This window comes from Rhea pennata, chromosome 3 (assembly GCF_028389875.1).
Source record: "Rhea pennata isolate bPtePen1 chromosome 3, bPtePen1.pri, whole genome shotgun sequence".
Classification (NCBI taxonomy): Eukaryota; Metazoa; Chordata; class Aves; order Rheiformes; family Rheidae; genus Rhea; species Rhea pennata.
In genome coordinates, this window is record NC_084665.1 from 47512252 (window position 1) to 47538229 (window position 25978).

Below are 25978 nucleotides of genomic sequence, written 5' to 3' on the forward strand. Positions count from 1 at the left end.
ACATCCCATAGCTGATCTGGCAATAGCTCAGAGAACCACTGCAAGAACAGCTGACAGTATGGAAAACCTGCCTTTCAGCCAGTTTAAGAGGCTCAGTCTGTAAAAGCAAAAGTTAAGAGTTGATGGCATCAGACTCTGGAAGCTCTAATGGGAGGAAGAATATTTCTAGCAGTGAAGTTATTAATTAGCAGACAAAATGGTTGGGACTTGAAGCTGGACATCCAGCCCGGAACAAAGCTGAGTACTTCTGTCAGAGGTCATACCCAAGCAGAAACTGGAGGACATGGGACAAATATCACTGTTGAGGATGCTATAGCTTATGCTGCAGAATGCAGAAGAGTTAGATCTCCTTTGACCTTAGCCTATGAATTTACTGACGTGCTAACCATGCTGTAAGTGATGCTATGTGATGGAAGATGGAAGTGCAGTCTCCTTCTCTGGAGATATTCAAAACCTGCCTGGACGCAATCTCATCTAACATGCTCTAGGTGACCCTGCTTGAGCGGGGGGGGGGGGGGGTTGGCCTAGATGATCTCCAGAGGTCCCTTCCAGCCTCAACCATGCTGTGATTCTGTGATTCCATCCTAGAAAAAGGAGGCCTAAGGTTTCTATTGTGCTTTTTTCTTCTCCCTTTCTCCTGATGACAGTTTGTGTTTTCCTACCTGTTAAAGGCTGGATCAGCTAGATGAGGTAACCACACAGCAAAATATGAACTGAAGAGTCCAGACAGAAAAAAATGGGACCTTGAGCTCTTCAGGCAAAAGACTTAGCTCAGCAGCTATGTCTCTACCCTCCTCACTATGCACTTCTTCCTCTGACCTTTCCACTTCATTTTTCTTTCCACTTTTTTACCCAGACAATAAGATACCAGGACAGCATATTTCCAGGTTTTTGTAGCCCTTAGTGACAGAGCCGTGACCTCCAATTCAGAAACAACTTGCTTGACAGGATGAAGCATGGTACAAAAGTTGGAAAAAAAAACATTTCGCAGAAATTGTGCTCAGGTGCAACCAAAACTGACTTTCTGTAGCCATTTTCTAACCTACTTTTTACCACAAAGCTGAGGTTACTGAAGTGGTATTTGAATAATATGGAAATAGGGTAAAAAACATGGGTAAACCTATTGATTTCCAGGCCTCTTTTAGTAATAATAATTAAAAAAAGACATAAAAGATATCTACTTGATAGAAAGATGGACATGAATTCAAGCAGTTCTCTTTTTGCATACAGAGCAACAATATGATTTTGTGTTGCAAGAATTCAAGTCAAAAAGAGTATTTTGCACCCAATTCAGACAACCTCTGGAAGGCTGTACAGAGAGAACATCTGTGGACTGACTTCATTCCCATTTTTTCAAGCTTGATTACTAATCAATCTTAAAATAACTATTGGATGTTAAGCTGTAAATAAGATGTGCAGTCTAACAAAAGATACACCCTGACATTTGTGCTCATTCTGTAATCACAGCTTATTATTCCAGACTATTTTTTCAATCATTTCTATTCATCTGAAATCATTCTATACAGGAACAAGCCTCTTGCTAGAGTATCCTATATCAAGTTATTGCTACGAAGTTATTCTTTGCATTTCAGGCTGGAAAAGGACACTGATAACGCATGCATGTGACTCTAGACCACATTAACTTATAGTATATCTACATTTAATATAAATCTAAGACAGACATGGAAGACAATGATATTTGTACACAGAAATATAACTTTATGAAATAATTAGTTATGGCAGTAGCACTCCAAGCAGGGGGCAGACTACAACATCCTACAGGACCCACCTCAAACCAGACAACAGTTCTTATCTCAAGCAGTTTATGAACTTTTAATCTCCCTCATTATTCAGCTACTTTCCCAAACACAATTAGGCATCTTCCTGAAAATTCTGCATTTAAAAAACATTTTGGTTAAGGTTCAGAGAAAATATTCAATACTTCATTCCAAAAAGTATAAATATATCTGATTTTACGCACAACGATAGGCAAGTGGGGTACACCTAGGCATATAAAGAAGCAACATCAGGATAAGAAGCACAACTTGAAAGAAAAAAAAAAGAAAAAGAAAAATGGAATTTACACTGAATGGGAAACCTTTGTATTTGGAAATAAGAGGAAAGAAACATTGGAGTTTTGGTCAGAAGCAACATAAAACCTGCTAGACAGTTCATTCAGTCCAGATACTTTCACCAAGAATTTTACAGGGAAGAGTACCTACAGAAGGTATGCAAGATTCTAGGCAGACATACGGGGACAAGAAGATATCTATATTTAGCATTGGATTAGACTAACAGCTACTACTGCCGGAAGCCTGTTGTAATTGTGTTTGTCACCTGTTAGCTCAGAGGTGTCAAGTGACATTCCGGATGGAGAAATCTCATTCAAGTTCTCATCTATAAACACAAGGTGGTTTCTTTGGTTTACTGCAGTTTTACAGGGCCATTTTATTCTCTCCAAGCATAAATATTTATCAGTGGTTTACCCTCTTACAAAAGAAAAAAAAAATCTATTTGATATCGTTTAGACTTTCTGAAAGGTGGTCAGCTAGTTACTGGCTTCTCGCGTGCAGGGAGCGTAAGTCTGCAGTCAGGAACTCTTCTTCAGCCTGACAGGAACAATCTTCCTGTCAATCTGACGGAACAGGGGAGTGTTTAGATCTTTCCCACAAGTGCTCCTGCATGGTATACCAGCTGGTCATCTCCCTGAGGGCAACTATAAAGCTAAGTTTTTAGAAGGAGTAAAGACCTTACTGCTGTATACTATTAATAGTGGGAAAGAAGGAACGCCCAAGTGACTTGAGGAGCCTCTGAAGCTGAATGAAGCATCACAGACAAGATTTTCACCTCCTTCGTTCTCTTGCTTCCTATTTACCCTCCTGGAAAAGGTCTTACCCTCCCCTACCTGCTTAGTTTGCAGCCTACCTCTGCCTAGATGACCATCACTGACCACCTTACATCCCTCCCATGACAGCAGGTGCCAAAAACCCAGCCTCTTCCTGCTCTCATGTTCCCAACTTTCCATCACCCACCATACACGACTTGCTCTCTGCCTAGTCATGCCAGTTCAACAGTTAAGTTGCAAGCTTTAACTAGACCTGTTGAGCACCCACCCCACCCCTCCCAAACACACATTGAAACCAACACTTTACAAAGTGTTTGGGTTTTTATTTAATGCACAATATTTCAGATCCAGCTTAAAGCACATCACAGATGGCTGCTTAAGGAAGGTCTGACGGATGGTAGGAGCAGACAAGGACAGGCACTCAAGTCAGCTACAGTCCCTCACCTCGAGTCCCCACAGGCTGCAGGAGGCCTTACCATTTTGGAAGAGTAGCTTGACAGTGAACAGGGGAATAGTAGAAGTCTTGACATTAGGCCAAAAAAAGAAAAACACACACACCCACCCACCCCACACACCCCAAACCCACAACCAAAACCACCAACCCACAAAAAAACCCAAACAAACAGTCTGCCCTTACCAGTGCTTTCAGGTGACTTCAGTCAGGGTTAATTCAAAGGAAAATAGACTTTAAAATAAGACAGTTTCTTCTAAATTGTCACACTAATTTAAATACAAGCAACATTTTTTCCCCTCAAATAGAAGCATACACCCAGGTACACATAGACACACTTTAAATAGGAATTTTATGACACAATCAAGTCAATTAAAGCATTTGGGAGATGCTTCAGTTTATAAGCTCCAGGCAGACTTTTTGCTTTCACTCAGTTAAATTAGCAACCATGACCTTTTCTATAAAGCATTCTTCTTTATTTAAGTTAAACATTTTCTCAAGGATGGTTTCCATCTATAAAATGAACAAGTACAAGCTCTGTACAGCAGACTTTTCAAACCAACTGAAAAAAAGTTTCCAGACTGTGTCTTGAGAATCTGCAAAACAAACATGTCACCATTCTTGCTCTGAAGACAGTAAGAAAAGTTCTCAGAATAATCCATCACAATTTGCTTCAATGGTTCTTAATTTATCTTTCAAATAGGCTGATTTCTTAAACATTAAAACCCCCCAAAAATCACAGTAAATAACTTTGGCACACTGTCATGTAAACATAACAAAGATACCACTTCTTTTCTGTTCTCTCAAAGAAAAGTAATGCTGTCTATAACATACTACTCCTATATTAAAATCTCTATGCACAGCATCTGTGGGGAATTAGACAAACTTCTACTTTGAGATACACGTTGACATTTAAGACTTGGTTAGGGGGAGGAGTAGGGAATTTTACTAGTGATTCTGACTTGGAGTTAGGATGCAGGTCAGAGTTGCAATTTCTGATTTCAATTACTACTATCTTTACTATGATCAAAACTGCAATCGGAAAACATCCACAGCAGAAGCTGCATGGATTTTATTTATTTATTTATTTAAATTCTGTTTTGCCAAACCTGCAAACAATTGATTTGCTGCTGAGCCCATATCTCAGCATTTATTTGGCAGAGCAGCAGAAATCTACTGCTGTTTGTAAATCACATTCATCAACACCTAGGTTAAAAGGCTACCAACTGGGAGAGACTAAAAGCTGAAGACTAGCTTATCTGCTGTGTGGCCTCTAAAGCAGAGAAGTTCGGAAGTGCACTGGAAAAGCCCCCCAAAAAATTAATTATTCATAGAAAAGTCAGAAGCTGGATATAACCATTTCCTTTAATGCTCCCATCCAAATAGGGATGCAGGTACTTGCAAGTCACAGCTTCAGACAAGCAAGGTATTTATGGGCACATTTACTGAAACAGTTAAAGCCATTTTGCCCACAAGAGTACCACCTTTACATCTACTGTATAAACACAACCAAAGGAAACTGAAAATCAGGAACTAGTCTATTTCCAGAAACAACGAAAGAAGGAAAAATTGTACCAGCATACTACAGTATAGTAAGTGTTTATCTCTACATTTCTGAGATCCATAATCTTACCAAAATCATTTCCTGGCACTGCGCATCTGTTATTAATTTGTCTAGGTTGTGTTGCTTATTAGTGATGGAACTACTTATTTACCGCTGCTTTTCATTGTAACAGCTCACTGAAGTATTCGCTTAAAAAAAATGTTCTATGTAAACCTAAGAAAGCACAGGTCAACTTTCAGGGTCAACTTTGACAGTATTACTTTAATACAAAAATGACATCAACTGGATTTAAGTTGTAAAACGCATTGTTTCCACAATTAGAAATACCATATTGTATCTGCTGGTATCCAGACTAATTCCCAGAGCCAAGCCTGAATCCATTCAAAAACTCCATTTAAAGAAAACTCAAGAAAATTCCCCAGTAGTAGGTCTATAAGTGAAGCAAGTGCAATTCAGAGGTATTATGTAGCTGCTCATCCTTGCAAATTAAAATCAAGGTCTTGTGCTATCTGTAGACAGTAGTGTTACTATTTATCTTGCTTTGAAAACTCAAAAGGGGAGTTTGAGACAGAAAGACACTATCCCAATCAGGACCAGCATAAAACTGTGCTGAACCCACATGGCTGCATCTGTGAAAGATCTGCACTGTTTAAACAGGTTTTTTAAACAAAGGAAGAAATATTTTAAAGTACTACAGAAATGATCAACACAAGTGTCAAGTAAAAGTTTACAGATGCCCAGAGCACATGTTGTGAATTTCCAAGTTGGAATAAACAATCCGAGCAATCATCTGTGCAGATACGCTGGCTTGTTCTGCTATTTTCTTTCTCCTCCTGAGTTGTACGATCTCCAGTGAGGGTGAAGTGTTAAGAAGTAGATCCAGTTTGCAAAGCAAAAGCATCCAGTGTTAGCATGGATATCATACTCAGCAGCACAAAACCTGCATCTTCAAAGTTTCACTCTCCTAGCATCCCAATCCAGTTTCTGGTTATATATATGCCAATCACTTTGCTGATAATTATAGGATGATGAAAATTGATATAAATCATTGAGAGCTGACAATATATATATTTTATATATTTATATTTAGAGTCCATCATAGAAAAGTTCATATTCAAATATACCAAGTACACACAGGAAAAAAAAAACCTTCAAAATGACATTTCTGTTTCTGGAAACCACAAACAATGATTTCTAAGCAAATGGAGACTTCAAATGATCTTCTCCTAAGTAGTTTTTCCCACCCTCCCTCCACATCCTTTTCCCCAAAGGTGTTTTTGAGATCCGTTTTCTATTATACATTAGCTGTTCCTAGAGTTAATTATCTGCTGTGCAAGTATGTAACTGAAGACAGAAAGGAACTGTTAAAGTCTTCATACATAAAACAGGAACCATGCTGCAGTCATGTCCAGTGAAGCCACTGCAGTGCTCCAAGTCCCCCTGGTTCCCTGGTGTCTGCTTCAGCACTCTCCTAGTTTCAGATAAAGGTGGAATACTGAGGTATATAAGTTCCATGGAAAGTTTAAGAAATACATCAGTAATGCAATCAAAAGTTTGCCCAATGTCTATGAACTGAAACAGCATTTTGCACGTAAGTCCTTCTACTGCTGCAGATTAAGTGTGAATTTCCATTGCTGTGACAAAGAAGGACTGCAGACCTCAACGGTGAGACCACCATTTTTGGCATTTCGGCTGTCTAGACAGAGGTTACTGCCAACATGCCTGAGTTTAGAGTTGCTTTCAATTTGTTCCCATTTCTGAAAGAGAAAATAAAACATATTAAGCTATAAAAGCAGAAAAAAGGATGAGTGCCACATCCTGTCTTCAGAAGTCTGAGTCCTCATATCCTTCCCCAACTTGTGCTTGGGAAAGCTTTGAATACTGCCAAAGTAGTATGTGGTGTGTATGGTCAAGGCTTGTCTAAGCTATCACAAATCTTGCCAAAAACAGCTATTCACATTCAGCTAACACTACATTGGATACAGGATACACCAAATCATTTTTCTTCATTTGAGTTCTTCCCAAATATACTGTCACACCATGTGCGCTCTTGATTTGAAGAAAAAAATTACAACACATCTACAATATCACTACCAGTACAATTCTGAACATAAAGCAGCAAAAAGCACAATCAAAGGCAACCTTAACAGAGATCTAGAAATCAGTCATAAGACCTTCAAATATATGGAAGATAACCAGCTGGTTAATCTGTGCTGTCAGAAACTCTGTTATCCAAGCTGGTGCTAGGGATAACAGAACAGAGTTCATAAAAGTAGTGTCTACTGATGAGCCCAAAACACACACACACTTTTCTCCAGTAATTATGGCTTATTCTGCCTTTAAACCTGACCAAGGGAATCCTTCTTTCTTGGCTTCGTTACCTGTAAATATTTTTGGAACGTTTCAGTGATCTGTTTGTACATGTAAACACTGTGATATAGAAGCAATGAAGTTGGCTGAAGACCAGAACTGATGACTTTGCAGAAATTGATAATTGTTACAGGACTAGATCAAAAAGATAAATACAACTCTGCAATTGTGATTTTACTTATGCATGGCAAATAAACGGAGCAACCATGCTGCCTTAATAATAAAGTGCTGTTATAAAGCCTGTTCATTCCTTTGCTTTCTCCATAATTTCAATAATGTTTTCCTTTTCTTCTAACTTCAAATGCTATATAAAATAAGGTTTCTTCACTACTGTGGATGCACGTTCATGTATAATTTGGGTTGTTCACAGTTGAAAAGGAGAAAGAAAAACCCCAAACCATCCTCCTCTGAGGCAGTTTATATGTAAGAAGGCCTTTCAAAAATAATTCTGGAATATCTATTTTGTTTCAAAAAAACAGACATGACACCTGAAGAGTGTTGCACACAAATGCTGTTGTGTGAACCTTTACATTAAGGCCAATCTTGATATAACAGCTCTGTATGTCAATATAACGTGGATACTTGTCTATAAATAGAAAAGCTCAGTACACAAGCATATTGCTGGAGCTGGTATCACCAGATGTCTCACACACTGATTTTACACACACAAACAATACGGAGACAGTGACGAGCAGAAGGCATAGCAGAAAATACAATTACCAGTGCACTTGCTTGCACTCTCATTCATATACTGCTCTTTTCTGCTGCTTGAGGAATGCATTCATGATATACTCACCTGTCTGCTATCATTTTCCCTACAGCCCTGAAGTTTTATTAGTGAACCAGGTGCTCTGTCCACAACAGTAAGGCACAAATCCATATGTTTTACTGACTTGTCCTTTGTTAAGGCCCATTCCTAGAAAAAGGAAGAAAAGTGAAAAATTTGTATATGCAAACATATGCACATGGAACATAACTGCTACCTCTGCATTTCTAGCACAGGTTAAATTCCTGTGAAGAACTCAGTGTGAGTGCTAGAACAGTTCATTATTCCACACAGATCAGGAAAAAAAAAAATTAAAAAAAGGTCATTTTCAAACAGAGTAAATTCAATTGCTTTGATATTCCCAGATCAGCTCTGGGCTAGACTAGCTTTTTGCTCCCTCTACTGGCTTTGCAGAGGTACAACTGGCAGTCATACAGGTCCTCAAATTTAAGTATAATACACCTTTTACAGTAAATACACTCATACAGAAGTCTGTGTTGCAGCATCTCTGGCCACTCTAACTATACACTAAATAATGCATGTAATGCAGAGGGAAAAAATTACAGTTCCTAATACAATAGAGTAACAGAAAGCAGCATAGAAGACTGCCAAATTCCAGGACAAAGGCAAAAAATACTTCCTATCCAAGATGTGATTTACAACATGTAATTTCTTTTGAATACATTTAAATATGCAATTTCTTAAATATAGAAAAAGGAAAAGCCATTTTGCCAATATCATCTGTGTAACAGAGGTTGCACAAACATTGTTCAACTTGTTAGGTTTCAGTGTCCTACAACAGGCCTGATCTTGCCCTGATGTTCAGACTTTCTCCATGCCTCTCACTCTAAAGTTTGGTCTCTAGGATCCACATTGCTTTTCCTATCTCTAACCATCCTTTAAGGGATCTCCTCTACCACTGGAGCCACACTAACTGTTCAACTCAAGCTCACTGCTACACAAAAAAAAAAAAAAAAAGCACAAAACACAGCATGATCAACTCTTCTCCAGCAACTCATCTCAGATGACTGTTAAAATGGCTTGTTTTCTCAGTTCCCTCCAGTTTGTACAATGTCATCAAGGGCCATTCATAGCCACTTTTAATAATGACTTAACATTAAGAAATTACCTAAGTATTTTTAGAACTCACCTGGAATTTCTAAGAAAATATAAGAGCCCCTGAAGAGCATCTGTTGATGATCCACTTTAAGATTTACATTTACTACTTCATTGCTAGGTTAAAGTGGTGAAACATGTTGTTTGAGAACCCTTCAGTCAAAGACAGTTACAGAATCTCAAAAATCTTGCTTTATACATCTTCACCCTTCCATCAGAAGACTGAAGAGCCCCAGATATAGCAGAAATCATGCAAAACCCTAACATGTTTATGAAGCTACATCATTGGCTTTTTAAGTCCCATGCTCTGCTGCTGAAAGCAGTGATGTAAGTGCCCTTCACAGAGTGCACAGATGCTTTCATGTGGTGACCTGAAACTATGAGCAGCTATAAATGCAAGCAAGCATCAAGCAAATTCCACTGCATCAAATGTTGGGGGGCAGGAGGGAGATAAATCACAGCAGTTATGTACACGCTCAGTACACAGAACTGTCCTATGGCTAGCCTGTGACGTGACTGGAAAAATCTGGGCATCTGAAATAAGTGTGCCATAAACCAGAACTAGCAAGTTAGTAGAGCATTAACCTTAGACCTTTCCCTTGTGTCTGTGTACACTTGGATTTATCTCCTTAACATAACCCTACATATTTGTACTCTATTGTCAAAATAATATAGCAAAATTTCTTCAGCTCTTTATACGTGCAGATCTACCTTTTCTAATCACTAAGTTTCACCAACTTGTTTCAGGAAAAGAATCTCATTTCCATTTACATTTCACATTTTCAATTAGGTCTAGCATATGCCAGAGCACACGTTCCACATTATGGGAGAGGTTCTCCACTGCTCACCATAGATAAGTACTCCTGATCCCCTCTAAGTGATCTCAGTATGAATGAGTATAGAATAGACAGGGCTAGGTCAAAGAATCTGGTCTGCTCCCCAACCCTCTTCTCCTGTGTTAAGCTCACTACATTCATTCCTGCTTGAGAATTTTTACACCTTCGTCTGTGGTCATAAAAAGCTGATCATTCCCATTTAATCACAAAGAAGCAGATTTTGAGGCTTCTTCCTAAATAAGGTTTACTTTCTCAAGAAGTCTTTTTAAATTAACATAACAAGACAGTGTCAGTATTCCAAAAATATCTCACAAATTTAAACTACATTTATGCTGTCTTCTGAAGATCTAGCACTCAATCATCTTGGGCCCCAGATGGGAACACCAGTAGAGTCTCAGGATAACCCTGAGCAAGATACAGGCCATATTCCACATCTCATTGCTGCCTCAGTACTTCCAGTAAAAGAAATATTGCAAATTCCTATCCCAGTCAGAAAAGCCTCTGTCCAGTTAAGTGCTGATAATAGCTGACTGAAACAAATCTAAACTTTTCTTCACAGTAGCATCCAAACTGAAATCCTCTACTATATTCCTTCCTCAAGCAAACACTTTCCATTACAAAAAAAACAAATGCCAGATAGGCAAAAACAATATATCTGAACATAAATGATCTTTTTAACCACCTCAGTTTCTGTAGAAACCAAAAGGCTAGGATAAAGGTACCTACTCTACAAGCTTATGAATAGCGTAAGCTATTTCAATATGTATGGCAATAAAGGAGCTTCTGCCACTCTACTACTGGCTGAAAGCACAAAACCTTCCATCTATGCTTACTTCCTTGTGAAAAATCTCTTTTCCAAACACTTGTGAGAGACATTTCTTATCCTTCAGGCTAAAAGCACTTGATGACTCTTTGTAAGATCCTTTTAAATAGAAAAAAAAGGAAGCCTGGTAGCCTCTCTCATGTTGTTCTTCCAGTGCCAGAGGCCTCTCCAATCAGCAAGCCTCAACTTAGGAGGAAAAATAGTCAGATATGAAAACAAGCATTGCTTCCTACTCCCTGCAAAGTTTAGGAAGTCAGTCTCCTGCTTTCTCTGCACCTATTGTTTAAGAGCAAGGTGTCAGTTGCAACTTTTCTGCAGAACCTGATGCATTTTTCACTTGTTTCCCTCCTTTTCTCAGCTTCTTTGGGGGAATGTTTCACCTGTGCTCCTTTGGATAGGATGGAATTACTCCAATCCAATATTAATTCAGCTTGGACATACAAAATATTTTTCACCCATTCTGCCTCCTAATCTGCCTGCGTGTCTTTTCTTGGGGAATTGTTCAGGGCAAATGTACATTAGGTTTTTTTATGGTCACTTTCACAGATGAGACTTCACAGAAGAGTCAGACTCGGGGAGTGAGGTTTGAAAGATGACAACTTTATACTTCTATAGAAAATATACATCATCATCAGAAACTTCCAAAACATCTGCACCAAAACAACTTTGACATGCCCACTTTTTCTTCTAAAAAGATCCTGGTGTTTTGAAAAGATAAGTGCACTTTCATAAACAGAAAAAGCCTCACTGGACATATTTTCTCCATTACTAAAGGGATTAAGGAATACTTCAAATTATGATGACAATATATTCTAGTTGACATGATGCATTTCCTGAAATAACTTTATTTATTGTTCTGTTTGATTGTAGGGTTTTTCCCTTTAATTTAAATCAGAGATCGAATTTTTGATATATTCACTCATTCAATAGTAATTTTTAATCGGTCAGATATTTTAACAGGGGATGTATTTGATGTGCTAATTTTATTTGTTTGATTTAGGATTAGATTGCTTCTGAAAAGAATTGAGTGACTGCCACTGACAACTAGTGAAACATATGCAAACTCCTGGTTAATGATGCCTATAAGTAACAACTGCATAATTAGATTCCTTGCAATAATTAATGTTCCCCTTTGGATGTTGTTTTCAGATTTGACACATTTGTGATTAGCTTAAAAGTAGAAAAGATTTACTGAAACACTCCCTTTTGGGAGTGTTACTGTTAGTGAATTTTACTTTACTGTTACTGTTAGTGAATTTTACTCCTTTACTGTTAGTGAATAGGTGATAACATTTAGGAATCTCTTTTCTGAAAGAGCTTTCCTGGGATTTCAGACAACTTTTTCACACTCCATTCTGCACATTGGAAATGACTAATAGAGCACCACAGTAATGTATCCTGCTGATTTTGCTGACCATAGGCTATATACTTAATATAATGGACAAAGTTCCAACCCAAATACTTTCTTCAGAGGGAGGAGAAACAACCAAACAAAACCACCTCCCCTCACCATCAGTTCATGGATAAAAGCTTTCTACAGAAGTAGAAAACTTCTGGGAAGGATATGACTGGCCTACAGGACAAAACTAAATATTAAGAGAGAGAGGAAGGGAATAATCTTATATATACTGCATGAATCTCTGGACTCTGAGATTAACCCTGAAAATGCGAAGTTATATTTGAGGGAGATGTTATTTAGCCACACTATTTTTATAACTGGTCTACTGAGTTCAATTCGATTCACCTTCCTGTCACCAGTACCTAGTACTTGCTGGAGTACTTGCTGGAGTTAAAGTTTCACTTCTTTTTTTAAAAGATCACATGCTCTGGAAAAAAAATGAATGGCATACAGACCTGGTTTCCCCCGGCATTATGGCATTCATAAACTCCAACAACACCATCTGCAAAATGGCCCAAAGTGTCAAGGCAATTGGTACCTTGCTGCAAAGCCCCAAAAGCTATATCTTGATGATCAGGTACCCTAAAATAAAATGAGAAATATCTGCTTAATTTAGTTTCTCTTTTGTTTTTAAGCTTCCGTTATCTGAAGTATTTTCAAGGTGAAAAGTTGAAGGTAAGTGATGATTTCTATTTGGAAAATTTAATCATCTTTTGAGAGAAGGTAATTATTTGACATTAACTGATCAAACATGAGCAGACTTGCACGCTTAGGACAGAATATGAAAAGACTCAGCAGAACAAATAAACAAATGAACTCAGCACAACATACAAATTAAAGATGATAATGTTAACGTTTAAGGTCACTCAAGGCTTAAAGTTATCTGTTAGTCATCTAGCACTTCTCTTGTTTTTTCCAGCTAAGTTAGCTTGTGGCAGAAATCTGACATTTCATATTTGTTCCAGACTTTCTACAAAAGTGTTAGGAATGGTGTCAAAGAAAAATTAGTGTTTTGTTGTTATCTATTTTCAGACAGTTGCATAGAAACTGAAATTCATATTTTGGAAACATTTAACCAAGTCCAATCAGAGTACAGTTGTAGGGTATCTATCAGTTCAGAGCAGACAGTAAAATAATAGCATATTCATTCCTTTTAAAACTTCAGACTTCCATAAGATTAAGTGCAACTCAGAACTGCAGCTCGTACAGCTCAGCAAAACTGTGCACATGAGAACTGACAGAATAAGACATTACACTTAAGTAATATTTATTTTAGTACATTTTCCAGGACAGCTTGCAAGCCGTATTTCTTCTGTTAAATTAAACAAAAATAAATATCCTCTGGCATTTTTTTAAAAAAATAAAGAGTAACTTATTTCCTTTGCATCACTGTCCTAGTTTATGGGACTGTTCAGTATCCATGGTTCTGTATTAGCTTTACATGGGTTGTGAGGTAGAGGTAGGAAAAAAAAAAAAAAAAAAAAAAAAAAAAAAAAAGGATTCTTACGAGCCACAACTAGAGGAAAAGCAGACAAACTAGTTTAAGTTCAGATTTGGTAGCCATATTTATCAAGATGTTATGGAACAGAAGTTTATTCATTTAAGTGATACAAAAATATTTCTCTTAAGTTTTCATTCATCAGGATACGTTCTAAAGCAGTAAATATTAATTTTCATCATGTATTAAGTTAAATTCTGTAATTATTGGTTTATTTCACAAGTTGTTAGCAAGGTTACCTCTTATTTCCCCGTTTTTTCACATGCACAAAGGTTAATGATTGCCCTATAATGCAGTAACACAGAAAAAAGCAGAAGATTCAACTTCTTATAGCTATTCATTTATCAATGTCTGCAAAAGATACACAGCTTTATCTGCTGACTTCAGTTACTTGCACTGTACTGAGATTGTCTGCTCACTGAACTAAGCATGTGCCTAAGGTGAGGGCAGAAACTTTAAAGGAAGATGACAGGATGCAGAACGATGCCCTTCAAGCAAACAGCTTGCGTAGGAGATTAACATGAGGCTCAGAGATGAAATATATATGTATGGGCACTGCTCTCTAAAAATACAGGACACAATGGCAGCATGCAGTTGAAGTAGGTGGAAAGGAAAATGGATTACTGGGAGATAAATGGCATTTTTGGAACAAAACTAACAAAACAAAAAGCAAGCAAGCCCATGAGGCATTGTTTTCACAAACCAATTTTAAAAATATATATTTGTATATAGGCTTTATGTCCAAGGAAGGGGAAAGAGAAATTGATGTTTTCTGAGGGGAAAACAAAGACAACTCCACACTACCCAAAATGCAGCTGAAACTCACCGTAACTCAGGATAAACATTTTCAAGGTACCACTTGAAGGGTTTACAGTTAAGTCTCTTTCTGAGTTCCATTCGGCTTTGAATGCTAGAGGGCAAAAAACATAAAACAGTTTTCAAAGTCAGGCTGTTGTGCTTCGTGTATTTTAATGGACACACGGAAAATTCTTATGCTTCTTAGTAGAACTATATCTTAGAGAGATAATACATGACAGCTAGCACTGCCATCACCTCAGAAGGTGCTGACTTGTGAAGACTAAATGAACAGCAGAAAGAAGCAACTGTGACTTACTTGCCATAAGGTACATTTCTGGCTGAAGGCACTGCTGCATAATAGAAATTTTTATACTCGTCCATCCAGACTTCTGCTGCTCTACGTGTATTTCTGGGGGGGGGGGGGGGAGGGGGGGCAGGAAACACATGAAATTCACAGGTTATATTTTTGCTAGCTACAATCAAGCCATGTCATTTGTTCTTGATGTGATTTTAATCCTTCCTAGTACTACATAGTCAGCTGTCTCAAACCAGGTAGAATGCTCCCTATTAACGATATAGGTAACAAAACAATTAGCAAATCAAAAATTGATGCATTCAGAATGAAATTTATGCCCTCTCCACACACACAGCTTCTTCAGGTTTATATTCAGCATTTAATACATATTGTCTCACCAAACTTTCTGAAAAAAATCCTCCTTTTTCAAGTTCCTCTTACAAAGAAACCAAATTCACTGAATGCTCATCTGGATAAGTATGCTAATTGGAAACCTCTAAAATCTCAACAGTTGCTAATAGCATGTCTCTTTTCAGCAAGGTAAAAGACATTAATAACTTAGGCATTTTCAATCTGTGTCTATTTCTACCAACATAGCCTTTGGCATTCCAAATAGACACAAGTTGCAATGACATTTAAGTCTATGAATCAAGCAAGTATACTGTAGCTTAACTAACAGAGGAAACCAGAACATTAGAAAACATTTTAAATGCTGTAAAATACAGAGAGATCTAATTACTGCAGTAAAGGTTAATAAAAACAAAACCCCAATTCTTTACCTCTGATGAAAAGCATCTCTAACTAAAATTACTGTATTTGTAATCAGTACCTTTAAATCTCCTCTTGGATTGCAAGAAGATAATGCCTTTTTCTGTGCTGTGGCTTCTATGGAAAACTCATATTTACTTCTATTGTTTGCAGCTTTATGCTTAAAAATTAAGTCTTATTTAGAGCTGCTATGTTCTGAAGCTTTTCTACATTTGGCAGTAAGTTAATCTAAAGCAACTACAGTAAACTCAGTCAGTCAATTTCTTTAATATGATTCTTTCTAATTTCAGAAGATAGAAATAGTTAAAATTAAGTGCTTCTTGCAGACTTCTCAGAGGGAAGGAGGTAGGGAAGGAAAAAAAAAAACCACAAGATACCTCAATCATCTTTTTTTTGTCTGAAGGCTGAGTTTTTCTTGCCCCAAGTTTTTTTTAAAAGAAAAAAAAGTCCTGTTCAACCTAGGCTGCTTCAGTTCACCTTCGCTTACAGTCTATCAGGCCTTTGGAAACTGGCTGCTCAGCCATCACTATGGCTGCCTGTGGACCGAACAATCTGGTAGCAGGAGAGAGACTAGTGCGGTCGCAGTTTGCGAGGCAAACTCAAAAGACACTTGCAACGCACATTTCTGTACCACACTTTGCCATACTCAGGGGTTAACAGTTCAAGCACAGTGCAGCACGAACACGGAAAGTCTAGATGCTGAAAGCTGCCTGAACTAGTAAGACCCCAGAGAAGTCAAGGTACTGAGGAACACTCTGTAGGGTGCAGTGAGTGCTTGTGCCATGCCGCAGTTAATGAAACCTGATGCTGTGCTGCCAGAAAGCACTTTGCATGGAGCAGCCTGGAGTCAGCAGGGTTTATTAGCTCAGGTGGAGTGAAGTGGTGTGTTAAAGCAGCTGGTCCTCAAGCAATAAAGCATATAAGTGCAAAGCTATCATGACTTAATAAACCCTACCAGACACAAGCTGTGTCTGCCCACACCACACAGCCAGGATGTCTTCTGCATTCTCCTCTCATGCTGCAAAGCTCCCAGTCTGTCATCCTGAACCACCAATTTGTTCCGGATGCTAAAAGGCAGTGCGTACTGACTAGTCTGACGTGACTGATGATGGGATGAGCCAACAAGTCCTGACTGCAAAAACAGCACCGATGTCACGCACCTAGTGTCTTGGCACCATAGTCCCACACATATTGGGCAATACCTGTATTACAAGGGTATTGCATTATGTTCGGTTTCTCATCCTCTCTCACCAAGAAAGTCAGTTTAGGCATACTGTTATACTAGTTTGACACCCAAATCAGCTGACTGAGGATATGACCTTCAAACACACCACAACTTGTCAACCTTGCTTTTAAGTGATATGCTACTTTTCTAGGTCAACTCAAAACTAATTCCAATGAAATAAAAATTTTAATAGCATTTCAATATTTGAAACAGTGGAACAGCCAAGGACAGAGGCAATAAGTCAGTTGCAGAAAAACGTAGAACAGGGAAAGGGTGCAAGTACCCAAGACACTAGACAGCAGGCTTCAGTTCTCCTTATTCAACTCTATATAGGTACTTCTTTTTAAAGTCATTTTAAACACAAGTGACTGGAAAACACAGATGTGACTTTTAAAAAAGCTACCATAGTAATTATCATAATGTTTCAGGGATCAAATCACAATGGTGATTTGACCAGACTACAGCCAAATCTGAATGACTAACCTCAATATGAATGCAGCATCTTCAATCGCTGCTGGCGTGATGCACTTCCGATCTACGCTGCATCCTTGCACAGTCACATCCTTTTTTAGTTTTCAGTCCTAAGCTGTATTTAGGTACCTATTTAACTTTATAGGAAGAGCAGCATCATGGCAACAGCTCAAAACCAGAAAAGCTGCAGAACAGTGGGAAAATTGTACCATTTTTCAGTAATGTGATCCTTGTTATGACATTGTCATTTTAAAACCTACTGTGAAACTAAAACAGTTGTGTCATAAGCCTACATAATATAGCTTAATTGGTGAAACTTTCTATCCTCCTGGCACACTACAAATAGTGGAATAGGTCTGTATTGTATTTGTTTTCTCACATTCATTTTTACCGCAGCATAAAATATGGAACTCAAAAGATGGGGGACCAGATAATTAAGGGAAATTCTCTATCATAACTACTGGAAGAAACAACATGGTGACTTTATTTAAGTAGACTATCCAATTCATTAGCATCATGCTGCTGGTAGGACAAGTGTTGAAGGCAAGAACTGTTCACCTCTGAAGTGTTTCTTTAATCTAATGTGAAACACTACGCCAAATGTATCAGCTCAGAACATTTTTCTGAATTTAAGTTACACCTAAGCTCTCTACTACCTGGTGTCAAACAGAGTTTGGGCTTTGTTTCCTTCAAGAGCAAATAAATGATCTGATTTGCAGCCAAAACACTCACTGCCTTAAGCTGAGACTTATGATACCTCTTTAATTCCCTGAACATAACAGCTACTTTTCTAAACAAAGAGCTACAGTGACCTTCAGCTAGGATTGATAAAGAGTCTTGGTCAAAATGCCATTCACACACTTATGCAAATCCTTAATCCACATGACTTAACACTATGAACACAAACCAAAACTGCTATTCTCATGCTACTGAAGAAACTGCTCAGTATTTCAGTTAAGGCCACATTTTGAATCAACAGCAAAATTAACATGAATATTATACTAAGCCCTTAGCCCTGCAGTTTAAGTCTGCAGAAAAGGCATTTGTAGTCATATCACAAGAAAAGAAAATGTAATATAGAATGAAGTTTCAACAGGCTGGTATTAGTGCCAGAATCAGTCTACATAATTGCTAATATACTGATCACACACAAACAAAAAGTAAACACAAATATATAACTTAGGTCATTCTGAATCTCAGTGAATGATCGACCTGTTCCTATAAGATGAAGATTTATGGGATGGTTTTGAAAATAAAGCTTTTTTATAAAGTAGATAAACAAAGTTTTGAAAACTGATAGAATGTCAAGCCAAACATATCCTCCTTTTCCAGATTCTCAGTCCACCTCAGCAAGGAATTCCCCCTTTTATCTCTGATGTTCTTTTCTCAACCTGTATAGTTGTAACCATTAATTTTCCTTTTAATTAATATTTTTCCATGTTAGATAACATTGCAAGTATTTCTCCTGAAAGGTCCTCAAAGTGAAATCGCTGCCACCTGCTGATCATTTGAAGAAATCAAAACACCCACTATTCAGTTGAAGGCTTGCCTAATAATTACCTTGCAAACACAGTACCACTTCCACCAGGAAACGTGTAAGGATGCTGTTTGCGGAATACATGACCCACTCTGCTGCAAGGGATGATTTCTAGGCTCCCACCACACTGCCAAACTCGGAATGAGATCTCTGCAATGAACACATGAGTGAAAGACCAACATCTCAAATAGGATACCACAACATTACAGCATTTTGTTTACAGAGAAGGCTGTTACTCATTATTGCTGAGAAGATCAGTAAGAGTGCTGAAAGACTTTAGCATAAACAAGGGCATATCTGAGCATTCTACTTCACTGTTCTATAAACAGTTTTGCTTCTAAGTTAAGTGGTTATCTAAATGGCTATCTTCTCTTATCTGATATTACCAGCATCTTCCAAATCCAAAATTATGTTGTAATTTGGCAGAGTAAGTCAGATCTATACATGCTTTTAAAGTGTTTTAGCTGAAGAATAAGTAAGAGTAGACACACTTAGATAAATTAATAAACTACCTTAACAAAAGTTACTCAGCTAAAGATGGAATAACACAGTAGACAAATTCAAGGAAGGATTAAAACAATCAATAGATTCAGGCTGCTGACTTCTTACAAAAGATGACCAAAGCACAGGACTGACAGTGGAAGGAATTACTTCGAGTCAGTCTTGATCTGATTAGAAGTGTAACCTCTTCCGCAAATTGAATGCTACGGACAGCACACCTCTAAGGCAAGCTGGTGAGCTGACCTTCCTAGTGAAGGAAAAGATGATCTTGAAAGGGTTTTGCACACTTTTCTACTTAGAAGTAGTCACCTAGTGCTGACAGAAAACTCTGCTTGTTCACTCCAAGAAAACCACAACAAGAGAGGGGCTCCTGGAAGCGCTGATCCCCTCATTCCATCTGGAGTGCGGCAGCTGCAACCAGTTGCTGAGCGCTACTCTTCGTTCCAAGCCTTTTTGCAATCATTCAGCATCTTTCTGTAGCTAAAGCCACCCACATACTGAACTACTCTAGTTCAAAATCAGTGTCTAAAGACTTAGTAAGTGCCAGAAGCCCTCCTTACACACACACACACACAATGATAAAAATAGCAACACTTCAAAAATCAAAAGTATCAGGAAAAACTAAGGGTTAGCATACAGAGTATGTCCTCTGGACGATCTCTCCAGAGGAAGAAGAGGTGCAGACATTTCAAATGTTCACAGTGAGACTTAACTGCCCTTCTTCTGAATGGTCTTTGCTTCTACAAGGATCATTCCCTATTTGTTCTACTTTGATAATCACTTCTGCAGTATCAGAGCCAATTAGGCATGTTCATGCATTCAAGATCTGTTGACAGATGATCTCCCAAAAATATTAATGACAATAATACTGTCTTTGCCATATGGTCTTGGCTTTCCAGTCGAATGAACATGAGAAATCAGCAAAAGTAATTAATTTCTAAAGCAGCTAAGCATGGCATTCTCTCCATACATTTTTCAAAGCAGTGACTTCACTGTTGCCTGTACGTTATTTTGAACTTGGAACAACAAAAATCAGGATTTGCAATAAATGACTAGTCAACATTTTTAACTAAACAAGCTATTAAGCAAAAATGCTTTTATATTTCTACTAGAATAAGTTATATTTTTTAGATAAACACCTTCAAGCTTTACCAATTCAACTCAGATTTGGTCTCACAGTGCTCAAATTCTGAAAGCATAGTAGTAATAGTTTTCTCATATCCCTTTGCTGGGATATAGAGCAGTTATACAGTTTATACATTCACTTGCCCAAGACTGAAGTGAATCAAAAAACACCAAAAGAATGATGATGTTGCTGTCAGTGAAGATATCTTAGTAAAAGAAAGATGGAGAAATTTTTAATAAAAGTGCTTTTGCATTAGACAAGCAAGAGAGATTGCGGATAAAAATGAAAATCAATGCAATATGCACAAAGCACTTCCTTTTTCTAAAGAAAAAATTTGAAGATTTAATCCAAAAAGTCATCATCTACAGAACATAGGTAGATGCTGAAAAGCTATTTCAGTTTTAAAAGTCATTCAGAAGTAGCCCATGTGTGAGCATTTGGTTCATTATTCATAGCTTCCTCTCTTGTATACATTAAGTTAATGCTTTCCCACTTGCTCAATTCCCCCTCCCATAAATCCCTAAAGAAAGCAGAGCAACTTGCACACTTCCAAGCACCTTAGGTCTCAAAAAACAGAAGTGGAAATAAATAGTTTTTTGAAAAAAAAAAAAAGGTTAATGACTAGTAAATAGGGAAGGGCAAACTAATTCTTCTTTGGTACCAATGTGGCTTCTGAAGTCTGCATGGATTTTTAAAGAAAAAGTAATGTACAGAAATTTAAACTTCAGATTTGTTTCTTTTAAATCACTTTTTTGACTATACTTATAACAAACAGTGATCAAAGAAATTAACACTGAAAATTTTAATGAATTTAGATTTCATCAGAAAGGCATAAGCAGCAAGTCAAACATTATTTTAGTACATGGTATTATACCTCAGTAAGAGATTTGCTCCTGTCGTGGTATTTAATTGATACAGAAGGTATGGGGAAACTAACTTTAGCAAAATTCATAAGATAACACTGGATTTTCAAAATGGATTCAAATCTTTTAAAAATTCATCCAGTCTTCCAGTGAACTCTGATCTTACACAGGCTTACCAAAAAAGCATTTGTAAAGATTATCAGAATTGGAGTTTCTTAATTCAAGAAAAGACTGAACACATCTTAACACATGCTTGAAGCGCAAAACACAGATAGTCACATTTCATAATGATGAGAAAATGCACCACGTTGATACCCTGCAGCATCATGGTAAGATCTGTCCCTTGGCTAATTTAGAATTTAAACTGTAGGCAAAATAGTGCAGGGCCATCTTCAAATTGCTGAAGTTAAGCCTATGTTCACATGTGAAATAAAACATAATTTAATCATTGTTCTGCACATGCTTCAAGGAAAAATGTGCAGTTTTATATAGTATAGGAAGTAATTCCAAGCACTCTGCTTAAGTCCATCTGGCAGATTATTTGCATATAGCACCAAGCCTCCAGTCCAAGATATGCTTGAGAATAAACAGGTCATACAAGAGTGCATAGAACATTTTAAACAGTACATCAAGTTTCCGGTATGTTCTGCATGTCTCATTTATTGCCAATTAAATCATAGGTTATTTGATCTTTATTCTTCATTTTCATAGCTTCTCCAGACTAACTGAACAAGTCATTAGCTGTCTGCTATGCTAACTGCCTTCGCATTTTCAGGAGTAAGTGGAGAAAAAGCACCCTAAAGTTTTATTTCCTTCTCCTGGTTTTGGGATAGAGGGACACAACACAGCAGGAACATAAACAGCTTTTTGCATGCAGACTTCTCACCTTGAGTGAGTGCTGTTACCTGCACCTTGTCCTATCAAGGCCTTGATTATCAAAGCCTGAAAGCAGCTGCAGAGTTCTCAGAAAGAGAATTCAGAGAGTCTGCTCAAGTACATGCTTTGTTAGTCAAATATTTAAATGTTATAGTAGCAAAAGAAGTTCTCAGACTGAGTGTACTGCAATAACAGTTTGTCTAAACAGTTTCCAGGATTTCTAAAAAATGAAATTACGATATTCATAGAAATATAATTTAACAATGTACAGTCTAAATAATGAAATAATCAGAAACCCGGAAAATAACTTGTTCAGAATACCAAGGGATTTTTGAGTATTGCATAGGAAGGTCAGAAACTAGGTTGCAAGGAGGTCTCTTCCACCATTTAAGTTCCTTACATGAGTGCTATGCTCAGTTTCTGTCTCTGCATGTAGAAATGTGCTGTTTACAGTAGACATTTTACTGCAGTCCAAGCATATGCTCCGTGCACACATTACTTCAGTAAATAAAAAAATCTCACTGGCTGTTAAATCCTGAGATACCTTGAACTCCTAACAGCTAGAGTTTGCAATAAGGAAGTTCTAAAGCCTTATAACTAGCTTCTAAAACTCACTATTTAAAACCTGAGACATACTTTTAAGTTGAAAAACTAAATTAGTGACAGACTGGAAATTGTAAAGAGTTAGAATTCTGTCCATTCCAAATCCTTCTTTTAACATAACTGGAGCTGAAGAGAAATGTCTGCAATACTGTAACACAAAGAGCCAATGCACTCCACTGAAGTAAAATTTAACCACCAGACCAAAGAAGGACACTGTCAAAGCACAAACTCACTTGACGTCCTCTCCCTTATCTCAAACCCTGCTCAAAAACATCTGAAAATAAGGAGTTACAGCAAAAATACCTTTTCAACCACAATTATCTTGTGAGACTGCAATAAGAGTACAAAATGAAAACAAACATTAAGCTTACATGCCACACAGTATAGTAGAATCAATGATAACAAAAGTAAATCATAATTCTTCAAATACAATTTAATTGATTTCTTAAGGTATAGGTAAGAAGATTAAACCCATGAACCCCTGTGTTCCGTTTTACTGGATTAAGTCTCAGCAGCATATAAAGACAACCCTTAAAAATTGGCAGCATTTAAACATTATTGCATTTAAATCAATATTATTAGAAAAGGAAATTATGTTCAAAAATACAATCTTGAAAGCCTTATCCCATCTACATCCTCTAAGTTTTCTATTTTACTTTCCAGCCTTCATGAAAAAAAATGAACCGCATAATGAACAAATACTTTCATTTCCTCACATTTAACATACAAGTCCCATCTTATTTTAACTCTCCCTTTAAAACAAGTCTTTGAGTTTTGTCAATAAGTGACCTTAAATTTTAACTCCTATTGAAATACTTTTTGCTAAAAAAGCTATGAAGTCAATGAATCCATGACAGTAAAGGCAAAGACATAACTTTTTCTTTCCAAAATGATTGAAAGGTAAGTGATATACGTACCTAAGTTTTCTCCACCCCAAACATCCATCATCATGTCATATTTCCCTAGCTCTTCAAAGTAGGATTTGTCCATCACAAATAACCCGCCAGCTATCATGGGTGTCCTAAATAGACAAGAAAACTTAAGTAGAATATTTAGAAAAACATGAATTGGTAAATAACTATTATTTGCATCTCAAGGTTAATATCTCGTAGAAAAACTTGCAGTGCTTTTGAAGGCAGCTAATTTTGCATCTGTTATTTCTCAAATTCTCTGCACATCATTATACAACATTTTTACGGTATGTATAGCATTATGACAATGTTCAGCTTCTGAAGCAGCTTCCAAATCCTCATTTGGTTCTGAAGTTTCTTATATAAAAGGGTGGCATTTTGTGCTAAGGGCACAGCATTAGAACTGATGCTGTGTTTTTAGCCCTCAAAACATACCAGCTTCAAACACAAAACATTTACTGAAGTAGATTATACATTTACTTAAGTAGATTTACTCTTGACAAATGTCCTTTGAAGTCAACTTTTTTTAATGTTCAATTTGTTTCTCATAATCCTGTTCAAATAATTAATGAGACACATCAATTCTGTAAGGCTATTAACTGCTTATCACACCTGGAGAAAGTGATTTTTTACTTTATTTAGTAACAGATTCATATCTGTTACTAGATCTATGTCAAACTTAGTAAATATACAGTTGCTATATTTTAAGGCACATATCATTTATACTGAAATATAAATGTATCTAATAGGGAAGTGATTTAAAGAAAAAACTCATCAATATTTTTTTCCTGAAGGACAGAGCAATATTTCACTTATTATAATTCTAATAATATATATATATATAATATATAATTCTAATGCTGGAAAATGGACTCTGGGACTGTACTAATTTTGTTTCCATTCAGACCTTGCAAACTGTTAGTATCTGTTTTAGTCTGTTTGTGAGATAGCAACATGTGCAACAGTAAAAGTGAAATACCCAAGAACAGAACAGAATTAGTAGTAAACTGCACTGCAGGCTATCTTCTCATAATATCCTGGAGCAATGTTTATCACACATTTAAGTCTTCATAAAATAAACTAACCAACACTTCCATTTGCAGTGATAATGTTTGACAGCTACCGAGTCCTAAGAAGATGAATCAATAAGTTTCTTTTATTCAAAAAGTTACAGCATTATCTTTCAAGAGGAGAAGTGGTGGTGCAGACATACTTTATGGGAGCAACAGGATTTCCTTGCCGCGCTCTTCTTTGCTCTGGTGTCATGTAATCCCACTTGAACACCAGATTCCAATCGAAGCCTTCAAGAAGAAAATGTCAGAGAAGGTAGAACATTAAAAAGGGCAGGGGCATTGTTCAATATAACATTTACTGAAGTCACTGGGAACTGTACTTTAAACTAGAAATAAATCAAATATTTAAACTTATATAAATTTGGAGGGAGAAAACAAATGAGCAAGATTCCAGATAAAGGGAAAAGCCGCTGGATAGGACAACACAGAAGTAATCTCAAGTGGAAAATAACTTTGATTTCTATTCTTTCCATCTATTACACAATTTAAGAAACTCAGTCAGCACCACAGTTGAGCGATCAAAAGCTTTTTATGAATCCAGTGTTCCATATACTTAAGTCAAACAAAATGCCATACAAAGATCTTTTTACCTATTACAATTGCTCTCAACAGCCCTTGTTGTACAACTACACTTTAAATCTTGTCAAGTGCCCACATATTTTTGTTTGCAGAGTCTCTACAGCGCTCTTCGTACTCCTCTCTAGAAGCAGGAGCTCTCCAATCATAAAGATCACAACAGGTTATGTCATTCCCAACTTACTCCATTAACATTTATTTTAATTCATCAGTCTTTCCTACTGTTAAAAAGCTTTCTCCCCTGACGTACATACATGTGTGCATGCACACAGAGAGCTGGTGTGGTCCTTTTGAGTTAAGCACAGAAAAACATAAGAATAGCCAGAATAGCCAAGACCAGATAGCCTTCTACAGCAGCATGCTGCCTGACACGCTTACAACTAGCTCCCTTTGGCAACAATACAAGAAACCTAGCAGATATAAGACGGTCTTCCTATAACGAAAACATTAACAGTTTTTGACCTAGCTTACACCCTTAAGTATGGACATCTTTAAAAAAAACCATACAGCTAGCAAATCTGCCTCACACTGGTTGCTTGCTGCCAAAAGCATTTAGAATCTGTGAGGTCATGTAATGAATGATTTCCAGATTTCTGTTACACAGATGTCAATAGTTTCCTTTCCCCAGCATTAGAGGGGTAGAGCAATTAACTTATCTTTTCCCACTTCCCCAAAAAGTAAACGGTT

General features: G+C 37.2%; 1 protein-coding gene across 1 annotated transcript in view; it reads right to left on the minus strand.

Annotated features, from left to right (window-relative positions):
• Positions 1–3147: 3147 nt before the first annotated feature.
• GALNT2 (polypeptide N-acetylgalactosaminyltransferase 2) overlaps positions 3148–25978 on the minus strand; it is a 99762-nt gene continuing 76931 nt past the window's right edge. Inside the window, exons 9-16 of the mRNA XM_062572247.1 lie at positions 24856–24943; positions 23649–23752; positions 18786–18912; positions 14783–14875; positions 14495–14578; positions 12626–12752; positions 8027–8146; positions 3148–6617 (exon numbers count right to left, since the gene is read on the minus strand). Coding sequence (XP_062428231.1) covers positions 6462–6617; positions 8027–8146; positions 12626–12752; positions 14495–14578; positions 14783–14875; positions 18786–18912; positions 23649–23752; positions 24856–24943 — 899 coding nt within the window. The 3' untranslated portion in view covers positions 3148–6461. The remainder of the gene's footprint in view (positions 6618–8026; positions 8147–12625; positions 12753–14494; positions 14579–14782; positions 14876–18785; positions 18913–23648; positions 23753–24855; positions 24944–25978) is intronic.